The sequence below is a fragment of the Etheostoma cragini genome, chromosome 2, assembly GCF_013103735.1.
Source record: "Etheostoma cragini isolate CJK2018 chromosome 2, CSU_Ecrag_1.0, whole genome shotgun sequence".
NCBI classification, from domain to species: domain Eukaryota; kingdom Metazoa; phylum Chordata; class Actinopteri; order Perciformes; family Percidae; genus Etheostoma; species Etheostoma cragini.
The window spans coordinates 7,674,439-7,688,262 of NC_048408.1; the positions used below are offsets into that span (position 1 = coordinate 7,674,439).

General features: G+C 39.5%; 1 protein-coding gene across 1 annotated transcript in view; it reads right to left on the bottom strand.

Annotated features, from left to right (window-relative positions):
* Positions 1 to 1,161: 1,161 nt before the first annotated feature.
* LOC117953436 (NACHT, LRR and PYD domains-containing protein 12-like) overlaps positions 1,162 to 13,824 on the bottom strand; it is a 14,389-nt gene continuing 1,726 nt past the window's right edge. The window contains exons 2-9 of the mRNA XM_034886450.1: positions 9,297 to 10,923; positions 7,262 to 7,606; positions 6,281 to 6,448; positions 6,015 to 6,185; positions 5,601 to 5,816; positions 4,795 to 4,968; positions 2,095 to 2,268; positions 1,162 to 1,624 (exon numbers count right to left, since the gene is read on the bottom strand). Of these exons, the coding sequence (XP_034742341.1) occupies positions 1,609 to 1,624; positions 2,095 to 2,268; positions 4,795 to 4,968; positions 5,601 to 5,816; positions 6,015 to 6,185; positions 6,281 to 6,448; positions 7,262 to 7,606; positions 9,297 to 10,906 (2,874 nt within the window). The 5' untranslated portion in view covers positions 10,907 to 10,923 and the 3' untranslated portion in view covers positions 1,162 to 1,608. The remainder of the gene's footprint in view (positions 1,625 to 2,094; positions 2,269 to 4,794; positions 4,969 to 5,600; positions 5,817 to 6,014; positions 6,186 to 6,280; positions 6,449 to 7,261; positions 7,607 to 9,296; positions 10,924 to 13,824) is intronic.

The following is a 13,824-nucleotide window of genomic DNA, read 5'->3' on the forward strand; positions in this document are numbered from 1 at the left end:
CGCAGTTCAGAGTCACACAGCAGGCACGCTGCGTCGAGGAATATACATTTATGTACATACATGTCCCCCCTTTCTACCAACTTGGCTACCAGGGTACTCTTGTTGCTTTTTTTCAAAACGCTATACTAAGACTTCTTTAAAAGCATAAGCTTTGTGTCAGGTCAAATAGCCTTGAGTGATAAGATTATGGTTGGAAGACAGAAGATTGCGTGTTCAAATCCTACATGAACAGGATGTTTTGCGGTCCAGCATACCAAATGAAAGGGACAAATGTGCCAAAGTCATAGTCTCCTGTCAGGCCTGATAGTTAAGAGTGTTAAACGAAGCTTCTTAAGACGGAAGGTTGGGTGTTCAAACCCAGTGTGTTCATTAAGTTTTGACGTCACTGAGAGTGGCAGAAACAAATATGAATTTTCTATGATTTTTTAGTACTATGACTTTTTCAACATGCTGTTTTGACTTCTTTTATTGCTTTTTACATTCCATAGTACGACTTCTTTTGACACACTATAATGCTATTACTTTTTTAACACTTTTTTTGACATACTATAATTTGAATTTGTTATTACTTTTTATACTGACACTTTTTAATATTCCATACTATGACTTTGTTCGACACACTAATGCCATGACTATTACTTTTTCAACATACTATATGAATTTATTACTTTTTATTCTATACTTTTTTTGACGTAAACTTTCACTTTTTGAAAACCTATTTTTGACAGACTGTGACTTTTGTATCACTTTTCAACATACTATACTATGACATTTTTTCATTTTTTTACCACTTTTATCGACATACTACTATGACTTTTGTATAACTTTATTTGACATGGTCTATAAATTCTTTACACATGCCTAATATATGATTTTTTTTAATTTTTTGACTTACGTACTATACTTTCATTATTTGACATACTATAGTATGACTTTTTCAAGAACGTTCCCCACAAACTATACTATAACTTTTTTTACACTATACTTTGACTTTTTTCCACATACCTATTTTACTTTGACATACCTTTACTTTTTTTTAACTTTAAAATATTCCACTAGTTTATTACATTAATCAACATAACTATAACTATTTTCACTACTTTGCCTTCTTCTTACAAAAATCCCGAACTAGAGTGCTGCTATAACAGAAATGAACCAGCGTTGAACAGATACAAGGGAGTTTATTTGTGGTTACAGAGATTACATCTTATTTCAAGTTGTGCATCAGATTCTAGCACCAATTCTGTAGGCATATGTTTTATTAGCAGATAACAACGATCATACACTTCCTTCATTTTTCTCTGATTATCTTTCTTTCAAGCGTTGTGCATTGTAACCCGAGATAAACACATGCAGTTAAAAACTACGGCCATGTATAAAAAACAAAATTATTCATACAATGTAGGCAATCCAAATTTCTTGAATTGCTGACAGACTTTTGCTTTAAAATACATTTTGTGTATATCACATAAAATTGTAAAAATAAAGAGTACATGAATCATTTGATGTTGTGGCTACAATATGCAAGGCCATTGAGTTGCTGTAGGAGTATGGTCTAACAAATGGGAGCCAGTTTGAGGAGCTTGTGTCCGTTTTCTGTCCGTCTTCTCAATCTGTTGAGACACTAAAGAGAAAAAAAAACAAGACACATTAATACTTCTGGGGTTGAGTCTGAAAATTGCAGTAAAACCTGTCTGCGTTGGCTTTTTCCAATGGGTAGAGCGGGGAAGACAACTCAGAGGAAGCACTACCCTGAGCGGTGCACCGCTCGGAATTGATGCTCTCAAAGTTCAAATAAGTTTTTGTTGCTGCTGATCTTTAAAGACGCAATCAATTCCAGAAGCACCAACAATGCATACCTGAACCATTTCCTACCGTGGCTTACCATGGATCATGTGGAGCTGGCTTCACACTTCATTTGCACTCAGAACAGTACTAGTTATTTAAGATGTGATAGGTGACATTTACATATATAAAGAATACATATAATATACTAAACATTTTACTGCTTTATATTGACTAGGGTAAAGGAAAGATGATGTAGAAGTGAGAAAGGAAGGCCAACAAGTTTTTTTTATCATTAGCAGTACTCACTCTATTGTGTGTAAGGCATATTTCTTGTTCTTTATTAGTTCCATAAGCAATCTGATTCCTGTGTCTTCCAGATTGTTGCCCATCAGATGTAGCTCTGCCAGATGTTGGGGGTTTGACTTTAGGGCATTGGTCAGGAACTGAATGCTCCTCGAGGTCAGGCAACAGGTCCTCAGTCTGGAAGGAAACACAAGTACTTGAGATTGGAAAGAAACCAGCTCCTTATATGCACCGCTACAGCATGTACACAACTGGAGATATCTTAACAAATACTGTAAAACTAAACAGAAATTGCAATCAATGTACATGTGTTTTTGTAGAATTAACTTGTATTCAATTAATGGAACAATAAGCATCAGAACACTGGCTATAATTTCCGTTCCTCTCAAACAGACTCTTCCATAGCGCTGGGTTTTAAACCTCAACACTTTAGAAGTGGCCTCCATGCAGAGGCCCACTGGCCAACTCCACAGCCCTGCCCCAGCGTACCCTCTTCCACATACAGCTTGTTTGGAATACTCTGAATAAACCCTTCAGTTGCCACTAGGAGTGTGACGTGACACTCAGCTCACGGGACGAGACACAAGACTGGGTTTACGCAAACAAGACTAGACTATAACGCTAATTTAAAGAAACCTTTATTTAGGAAATATGACTGTAAAAAATTGTATTTCATCAGAGAGCCAACGTTACAATGTAACAAAGCGTTTCATTGCAGCAAGGAAGTTGGCTGCTCCTGCATTGATTTATGACCATTTTCAGGCGAGGGAAGAACATTTCTCTGTTTAATATCATTAAAAGTAAAGTTAGGCTTTGCTTTCTGCTTCAGACTCATTTGAAGGTCGAGTCAGCGGCACACTGAATGCATGCTGCAGTCCAAATGTGTATGAGAGAGAGAGAGAGAGAGAGAGAGAGAGAGAGAGAGAGAGAGAGAGAGAGAGAGAGAGAGAGAGAGAGAGAGAGAGAGAGAGAGAGAGAGAGAGAGAGAATGACCTTCCGACCTAACCCTCTAACGCTGTGTTTTACCAGCAGTTTTGTTGCAATTGCAATACTGCAAAAGGTAACTCAGAGTCACTTTGGCGAACGGGGGGGGGGATCTTCTATGTTAATTTAGAGGACCACACCAGACTCATCTTCAAAGCCAGATGTATTATAAGACTAGTTCAGAATTAATCTACAGGCGGCTGCTCTGCACCGATACCACAAGAAGATTTTTACCTCGATGAGAACTCTCAACACATTCTGATCTTGTCACACCTCGGTTAGAAAACCCATGTCTCCAACAACCCACTACTATGCTTGGAAAGCACTGTGTTTTTTTGTGTGAAGGTGCATATTAGTAGAACTGTTCTACAGATCCCCATCATTCTGAGTGATTATTGCTGTTGTGACAGCATGACAAATTATGAGATTTAAACTTTTATTTTGACTAGCAATTGTTTCTTTCACCAGACCGGAAATATAACAAAAAAAGAAGACAGAAATAAAAGAGAAAAGAGTTTGCATCATGCAAAAACTGCAAATCAACACTGTCAGAAAGACATCGAAGTATATTGCAGATTCACCGCTAGGCCTAGTTAGCGAACGTTAGCTCAGCATTTTTCTTTAGTGGTAGATGCTGGATCGCACCTGATATCCGTGTCTACATGAGCATCCTGCCCATGCATAAACACTTGGGCTTCAGATCTATCATTGCAGTTGAATAGTATAGTGGCACTTTCTAGCGTGAGAAATCACCAGATAGACTTTTACACCAAAATCTACATAATCAAACATATTTCAAAAGAAATGTGATCCGAAATTAAGAAGAAAATATTACCAACATTGGCAACCGAGAGTTCACGTTAACTATAAACACTGCAGTAACGTCCGTTGTAGGTGGCTGAACTGAGCCAGAAGCCAGGAAAGAAAACAAAGTGTCTCGCACTGTGCTACTGACAAGCTAAGGAAAACACTTTGCCTCAGAATGGGCAAGTGTCTAAAGGTCTGGCCAGAGAGGCTGCAAGGCAGAGGGAAATGGTGCTGAGGGTGTGTGAATGTATGACGGCATCAGCCGGAAATAACAGAGCTCAAATTCCCATGCAGCTGCTTTCAAGCAGACTTTTGACAAGAGGGTGACAATTTTTCGGGACACCCGCGGGTCTAGGTATTTCTGTTGGAGTCCATTTCACTTTTGGTAACGTGACAGGGACGGAATAGAGCAAAGAAATCAACGGGAGCGCGTGAGACAATGTCACCTTCTTTGTGTCTTTCTGTACTGGTTGTACTTCCTGAGGAGATTGTGATCTTTCAAAATGTGCAGCAAACTGCTGTGGATGTTTTACCAGTCTGTGGTTACCAGCGTCTTCTTCTACACTATGGTGGGGGGACAGCATATCCAAGAAGGACACCTCCAGGCGTGATTAACTGATCTGGCGGGCCGGCTCTGTGGTCGGCATGAAGCTGGACTCACTGGTGATGGTGGCAGAGAGGAGGACACTGGACAAACTGCTGGACATTATTGACAATGCCAGCTCCCCCCGCACACCGTCATCAGCCACCAGAGGAGCCGGTTCAGTGGTTAGGCTGCTCCTTCCCAAGTGTAGGACCAGCAGACTCAAGAACTCCTTTGTCCCTCATGCCTTTGCATTTGACTGACAATAAATAATGAGTGACTTCATTGGAATTTCTTAGGAGCAGTAAAAAATCATAAAAAGGACTTACGACAATTTCTCGAGTTTACTTTGAGGGCTTCTGAGTCCCAAACAGAGTTTCTTCACTCCCTTATCGTGCAGGTTATTGCCAGACAGGTCCAGCTCCCTGATACCGCAGACCTGGGATGCCAGTCCTGATGCAAGCTCTGCACAACAGTCATCAGTCAGGCTGCAGTGACTCAAGCTGAAATGGAACAGAAACCATGTTATAGCATGTTGTTCTTCTAAAGCTACACGTCAGACCAAAAAATGCAAAGCAAGGACATCAGTTTTATAATTTTGAAGGGAAAGTTTCAGTGGTCTGAACTAGAGCTGGGAAATATATTGATATTATATCGATATTGTGACATGAGACTAGATAACGTCTTAGATTTTGGATATTGTTACATTGTAATATGGCATACGTGTTGTCTTCTTCCTGGTTTCAAAAGGCTGCTTTACAGTAAAGTGATGTAATTTTCTGAACTTAAGAGACTGTTGTAACTGTTCTAATATTTGCCTTTACCCACTTAGTCATTATGTCCACAATACTGATGATTATTTATCAAAAATCTCATTGTGTAAATATTTTGTGAAAGCACCAATATCGTTGCGGTATCAATATCAAGGTATTTGCCACGAGACAAGTTGAAACTCGCAACTACATGCACCGCGCCAGTCTGCAGCGTTCTGAAACCTTCCAGTCAGTAGTGGGTCTACATTGAATTATAACCTAGACAAGACCCCTTTCCAATCCTCACATCATAGTTCTGAAATTGGCTTAACATTTAACATAACATTTGTTTAATAATGAATACAATTTGGAAAATGATTTACTTGAGAGTTTTCAGATTGAGGTACGGATTCTTCAGTCCAGCTGAAATGGCTTTAACTCCCTCGTCTCCCAGGCAGCACATGCTGAGGTCAAGCTCTCTCAGCTCCACTGCCTGCAGTTCTGTTTTGGCTATTTGCACCTCGAAGAGCTGGGAGACGCAACACAGGACCTTTGCCATCTTATAGCAACCCGTACCTGTGATCCCACATCTTGAAACACTGACGGGAAATAAGAAGAAATGTATTTAATCAAAGGTGTGTGGATATTCAATTATTAGTACATGAGGTTTTTCGGCTGAACACTGGAAGAAAAGAAAAAAGTACTTGCTGACATTAGCAGTGAAAAATTAATTATTCTATCCCCAGTCTACTGAACAAAATAATCAAAAGAGAAATGTAATAGTAAGGCATCCTTACTTGAGTTTTTCCAGACTACACCATGCATACATGCCTTCGCAGATGAGTGCAAAACCTTCATCTTTCAAGGCGTTGTTGCTCAAATTGAGTTCTACCAGAGTGCTGCTTTCAAATTTCAGAGCATGCCCGATACTTCTACAGCTCAACACAGTGAGGCCACAGTGGTACATCCTGCCAAAGAGACACAATGTTGTGTTATCTCTTATGTACGTATATGTCTCTTATGTTCGGCCAAGCTGAATGCATTTATATGAAGTCATACTCACTCTAGCTTTGTAAGCTGCGATATGTCACATTTTTGAAAGAGCTCAATGGCCCCCTCGTCTCCGATCATGTTGATGCTCAGATCCAATACTTTCAGGTGGCCAGAGTTCTTCTGCAGAGCCGAAGCCAGACAACAGCAGCCCTTTTGCTGAATGTTGCACTGTGATAGTCTATAAAAAAGCAACAGAACAGAAATGCTTAATGTTAACAATTGAAAAAGGAAAGGCTGCCTCTCTATGACCAACAGATTTAGTTTGAGTTGCATTTTTCATTCAATGTTAAAATTTGAGCCGACTTTTTTTTTTTTACTACCCCATACTGTGATCCTTTGATATAAACTTTTTCTTTCAGCCGTGAAAAATGGTCGTATCTGTATAAATTCATGTGCATATAAACATGCAACATTAAAATAATAAACACTTTATTGTCAATGTTTTCATTTCAAATTCATTTTAAAGAGCCCCTATTTTGCTTTTTCTGAAGTTTTCCGGGCTTTTGTTGTTTCAGATTTTTTTGTGTATGTATATAATCAACATCAAGCGCAGCCCTAAATGAAATAGATGTATAAAGCACAAAAAGCAAAGGGAGCCTTCCCTCCCACAGAGAGCCCTTTTTCTTAACTGCCTGAAACGCCTCACCCACCCACCCTGTTAGAATTCCTCAATAAGTGATGTCACCAATTGAAAATGTCAGCCCAGTTTTTGTGGGTGTGCTACCCATTGGTGCTTCCTGATCAAGCACAGCTCACCCAGTAGCTTGTTTGATTTAGTTGGCCAATCACAACAGAGTTGTGACTAACCAATCAGAGCAGACTGGGCTTTTCAGAAAGATTGTTTCCTGAAATGCAGCAATGGGCAGACATTAATATGTTTTTTTGAACATAAAATCATGTAAACCTATTCAAGTAGACCCCAAGAGTACAATGATGTTGAAAAGGAGTATAATAGGGAGAGGACAGGTTAGATTTATTTCCCAACACTTACTTTAGTGTTTCTAAATGGCATTTAGGAGATGTCAAACCACTGGCAAGATGTCTCAGTCCATCATCTCCTATTTCATTCATGCTGAGATCCAACTCTTGCAGTTTCAGGGACTGTCTCAAGGCCGGGGACAGGTATTCACAGGCCCGCCATGTCACTCCACAGCCTTGCAACCTGATTGATTTCAGTCTGCAGTTTTGATCACTCAGACCCTCTACAAGTTTCCTGACTCCATCGTCACTGATGCTGTTGTATCCCAGGTCCAGCTCTCTCAGGTAGGATTCTCTTGTGCTCAGGACTGCTGCTAAGGCTGGACAACACATATCGGTCAGGTTGGAGAACCGCAGCCTGCAAGGAGGTGGGACTTAATGAGATTCGTTGAAATTGAGAAAACTTTGGGAGAAAACCAGCTTTTTCCTTTAATAAAAATACCCAAAACAAATTATAGCATATAACAGCAACTTTGTTTAGACCGATACGGGCTGCCAATTTTCTTAAGCCGATATTTGGAGCCGATACTGCTTTTGCTTCCTTAATTTACATCATAATAACGTAAACCCTGCCACGCTGGATTTGTTTTCGGAATCTGCTCTGCCATTTATTTAAAAATAATAGACAAAAACACACATCAGTGTCACTTCTGCAGTCATCTTACATTCATATCACCCAAATTATGTGTGCAATGTGCATCATATGGATGGATGCACTTTATACGGTCAACTGTGTAAGTATGTATTAAAAGACAGATATAATCAGGTCATCACAAAATCTCCTTTGTCAACACATCAACAATTATTTAAGAAAAAACAATAGACCTGAAAAGTAGCCATTGAAATAAAGTGCTTAATTTGTAATTTGAGACTGCCATGGTGCTAGTGGGCAGTGCATGGTCTGCACATGAACTGCAGCGTCTCCAGCAACACAGAGCTACCTGTGGACGCCTGTCTGTAAATAATGCGGGGGAATTAAATATCGGCCCAATATATCGTCCGGCAGATAAAAAAAGGTCTATCACTACTATAAAAGTTAATATGCTGATTTTCAGTTTTAAGAGTGTGTACAAATGTTTGGACCCATATTGATTGATATCAGTTGGATTCATAGCAATTTTTATGCTTTGATGCCAAATTCTAGGTTTGTGAAGGACAATCAAAACACATGTTCTCAATAACTAGTAATGGTACCTAGCAATTCAAATAGTTTGGGTTTTATTTTAGGAAGGTTTGAGATGGCCACCTCCCAAATAAATAAATAAAAAAGATTTGTGATTTGGGTATTGTGACCCATCAAATAGGGCTGCAACGAACAACTATTTTGATTATTGATGTATCTTATGGTTATTAATTTGATTAATTAATAATCTATTTGAGATGCACTACCAACAAGGTAAATAACCTATTATTAAGTCTTTTTAAGTTACAGAACCGAAAGCCTAAGCTTTTGGGAAGACAAAAAGTGGATGCAGGCAATAAGACGTAAGGCATCAGCAGGAAGAATGGGGAAACTAGGGGGTCCTGACACATGCAACTTGTGTTACAGTGGAATAATGGAGTATTATGTTTGCAAGTGCCTTAGCTTGCTAACACATAGCTAACATAAGCTTACTAATTACCTTTTTTCAGGCCTGTGTGTAATAACAACAGGGGGTCTTCTTTTAACAGCTAACTTGTCCTCTCTGGTAGACTTAGCTCGCTAAAATAATCCTTTGGCACACATTAGCTAATGTTTTTAGCTATCTACAGGCATTTTGGTAGCATTGTTGTTGCATATTGTGACGCTGATTGTTTACCCCTACAGTGGGCTTGGTTTTCAGTGTATGACCCAATGATTGCATTCTATGTCTATAATGTGTATGATGCCGTGCACCATAACAAAGACCAACCTAATCATTTATGAAATGCATTGGAAAAAAGTTTTGTGTGTAGATATTTTCAACATAATGCTGCTGAAACAAAAAAAAAAAAAAGGAAAGGTATTATATTAGGAAATTCATATACATAGAATAATAAGAGGCTGAATCCAATGACTACAAACTTACATGGCTTTCCTGGATTTCAAAATAGCTGGCAGGTGCCTAAGGAGTCTCTCATCAGATCTCTTAGAAACTTCCATCTCAAAACAATCTCTCATCCCTTCAAAATTGCTGGTCCTTTGCTTCATAAATTCCCAATGCATTGGGTAGAAATCACGGATTGGAGAGGAGCCAAACTTCAGAAAGAACTTGACTTCTTTCAGTAAAGCCTGGTTGTCGTACTCCCTAAGACTGTGGAACAAACCCACAGCTGTGTAGGACAAAATGTTCTCCAGGATCAACTTCTTGGTGTGGTCAAACAGTGGGTCGGTGGGCTCCAACGTGCCACGCTCCTTAATGAGGCCAAAGAGGAAGCGAAGGAAGACATCGTATTTTCCCTCATCACACTGCAGCGCCTGGTCCACCAGATAACGACAACGAACAGACGGGAGAGAACGTGCTTCAATCTCGTCCAATTCAGCAGACGCAGCCAAGAACTCCTGAATGCTTAAGTGACCAAAACGGAAAACTTTGGTGTTATGCAGCCCCTTCTCTTCTCTCAAAACAAGTGGACACTCTTTGGAAAAACTTGACGCCTCCTCAACACTTATGTCACTCTCTGAAAGATCATGCTCATATATAACATTACCCTCCCCCATCCGAGGCAGTGCCAGTTTTTTCAGTTTGGCAAGAATATTCGAGTTTGATGAGTTGACTAGAATTGTGTAAATCTGGGTTAAATTCAGGGGATTGATTTTTAACCCATCATCTGATTTGAGATGACTCTTCAACACATTTGCCATGATGGTGCAGATTGGAGGTATCTCACAAAGGAAGTCCAGGCTCCTTGATATTTTCACATGGTCGATGGCTTTGTTGGACAGATCTTTGTTACCGATAACTGTCCTGAAGTGCTGCTCCTTCTGTTCATAACTGAACCCTTGAACTTCGGTCTCTTTAAGCAAGAAGCATTCAGGGATTTGTGTTGCCGCTGCAATTCGGGTTGTTATCCATATATGAGCGTTGGGGAGTAAGTTTCCCTTGATTAGATTGGTCACTAGAGTGTCCACTGTGGATACCTTAGAAACATCCCTCACAGTTGGACAGCTGAAGTTTAGTGGGAGATGATACTCATCCAGTCCGTCAAGCACAAACCACACCCGGTTTTCATTTAGGCTGGAAACACTGAGCTCCTTCAATTCAGGGTAAAACGTCTGGAGAAGTTCAATTAAGCTCATTTTGATTTCAAGCAAGTTCAACTCCCAGAATGTGAGAGGAAACAGAAGCTGAATGTTGTGGTACCCTTTCCCCTCTGCCCACTCAAGAGCACAACTCTGCACTGTTGTGGTTTTTCCAACTCCAGACACTCCCACAGTGATGACTGTTTTCTGGCTGCTGTGATGTTTGCAGTTGCATGATAAAACATCTGCGAGCGGAACGGTTTCTGCAAATGACCAAGTAGTAAGGTCAGATTTGTCAACATATTTAAACTCGTGCTGGTACAATTCAGATGTGTTGTCTTTCTTGAGCTCCCGATAGCAAAGTCTTGAAGGAAGTAATGACTTTTCAGAGTATGCGCGGTTCAGTTTCAGATATTTGTTCTTCAGCGTAGTTTTCAGGACATTTTGGAGATCCATCACAGAGGCAGTAGTTCCTGAAAAGATGGAAAGATGGTGAGTGTAAAACAAAACAAAAGCCATAAGTTAATGTTCAGCTACACACAGGTTAGAGCCAGGTGTTAAAAACAACTGGGCATTAGAACCATTTACAGCAGCCATTTGATAAGAGAATCCCTACACATCATTTGTGAAAACACGATGGTTGCCAAGAAACAAACTATCCTGTAGAGCCTACATCCTATTTTGTATAAAATTGTTTTTAACTTCCCTTTATCATTCTGAAACCAGAACACAACAAATGACTTAAGGATGACCCATTTTCAGTCCTACTAAAAAGAGGCAAAAATAAATTACTATTTTTAGGTTGGATAACATGGGTAGTTTAGGATAGGAATTTGGCGTAAACAGCATTACTAATCTTGAAATCTATTTTGTTCTACTCTGTTGGAGTAGAGTTCACAGAATTCATATTTATCTGACAAATCTGCTACTTTTGAATTCATCCCATCATAATCTGGGCTGCTCTACAGCTGCAATAGCCCCACACTGAGGACAGGCATGCATTCTCTGAATGTCCTCGGTCTCTAGTTTGTGGGTGGATCCTAAAGGTCACAAAAAGGTAATTTTATACAGGGAGGTCAGGTTTCAAAAAGTAGTCTCATGACAATGAAATAGCTGCTATGGGGACTAATATAATCACACATGAAAACTATTGGGCTCATGAATCCACAGGAGTCTCAGTTTCCAGTAACATTGCCACTCCAAGACTGTTCAGGGAGCCCAGTGTGCAGATATATTTATATAGGCAATTGTAGTATAGGTGAATATAACACACTTGTACTGCATGAGCAAAATTGCATGGGATTAGCCTAACGATGACATGTAAAGGGAAGGCTAGTGGGTACTCATAACAACCTATTTTCATTAAAATAGCTTGAGGTGACAGTGGAAGGGAACCTTTTGAAAATGACCATGCCGCTTTTTTCATAGCCAAAATTCTATTAAATTTCAATTGCATTCAAATAACTTTAATAATCCCTAAAGGGCAATTGAATTTTGCAGTCAACCAGTCACATAAAAAAAAAGACAACAAGAAACACCATTGCAATCAATCAACCAACCAACATGTCTGTCAGTAGCAGCAAGTTAACAAATGGGAAACCCAAGCAAGAGCAGCAAAGCATGTACACAGGTTGCAGAAATTAAGATAAATTAAATTATTATACAACCATAATCCAACATAAGTAAAGTCATAAATACGTAAATCAAAGCATTTTGCCTCCCCAGAATTCTCACTATGAATGGTACAAAATGTAGCTTATGTACCATTAAAACATTTGGGCCAACAAGCCATTATAACGTTGTTGCTATCAATGAATCCCTCAGCTAGTCTTGTTTCATTTGATACCAATGTGTTCACTCTAGCTTCAAAAGAGTCTGCTACAGCCTCTGAAAGACAGAAAGCCACCCACCCCCTGGCTACACAACACAGCAACAGTTGTCTTGGTTGCAAGAATCATGTTTTGTTATCAAGTGAGAAAGTTAAAGTGTGTCTGCAGCAAAAAAAAGACAACAGTGCGTTTTAAGGCTGGGCAATATATTTACATGATATTGATATCGTGATAGTCAAGATATAGTCTTAGATTTTGGATATAGTAATATGGTAATATGTTGTGTTTTCCTGGTTTTACAGGCTGCATCACAGTGTTGTATAGTGCTATCATTTCACTGTTCTGGCTAATTATTTGCCTTTACCTACTTAATCTTTATAGCCACATTACTGATGATTATTTGGTGAAAGCACCAATTGTGAGCCCTACTATATTATCACAATTTCGACGTTAAGTTATTTGTTAAAAAATATTGTGCAATTTGATTTTCTTCATAGATAGATAGCCTTTATTATTTAGACTCATGGTCCATAAAAATACAAAAGCAACAACAAAGAAACATACAGATACACAAGACAGACACCAATCAAATAAGACAACCATACCAGTAATCCCATAAGGGGGACTGGTATCGCAGAGCACTGAACCTTGGGTCAATCAGATGTACAATGACAGAGTTACAAGAAGAATTCAAGCGACCGATCCATTTATACATCAAATTTCTCAGTAAAGCGGAGAAAGTAATAACTCCTGCTTGACAAAACAATTCACTTGCACTACACCACCTGGGTTTCCGAAGCAGAATGCGCAAACAGTCATTATAAGCGACCCGCAGCTTATTGTAGCTTGCCTTTTTAAACTTGACCCACATGGGGGCAGTGTAAAAAGTAGTACAATATGCTTTAAAGAGTTTTATCTTGACAGTAACAGATCACCAGGAAAACTTCTTGGCAAGTATGTTAGCCTGCATATATAACATGCGACGCTGCCCATACATGTCCTCATCATCTGACATTTGATCGGTTATGATGTGACCAAGATACTTAATTTTGCATCCAACAGTAAGCCCATGCCCCGCAAGATGGAAAGATGGAAAAATTAGGTCCTTATCCTCTTTTACTCTACAAAACATAACCAGACTCTTTATGCCATTATATTTCACGTCATATTCAACCCCATATTTGGAACATATATTTAACAGCTCTTGAAACCCTGCACTGCTAGGAGAGACAACAGCCAAGTCATCTGCATACATGAGATGGTTCACTAGTATGTTACCCATCATGCATCCTGTCTTACACTGTCTCAGCTGGTCAGACATGTCATCCATGTAAATATTAAAGAGGGCCGGAGATAATATCCCCCCCTGACGGACGCCATTACCAACACCAAACGGACTAGAGAAGACATTCCCCCATTTGATCCGTATGCTCTGATTGGAATACCAAAAAGCCAGGATCCTGATTTTACCATTTGGTACTCCTCTTTGGCTCAGTTTTAAAAACAGCTTGTGGTGATTAACTCGGTCAAAAGCCTTGGAGGCAT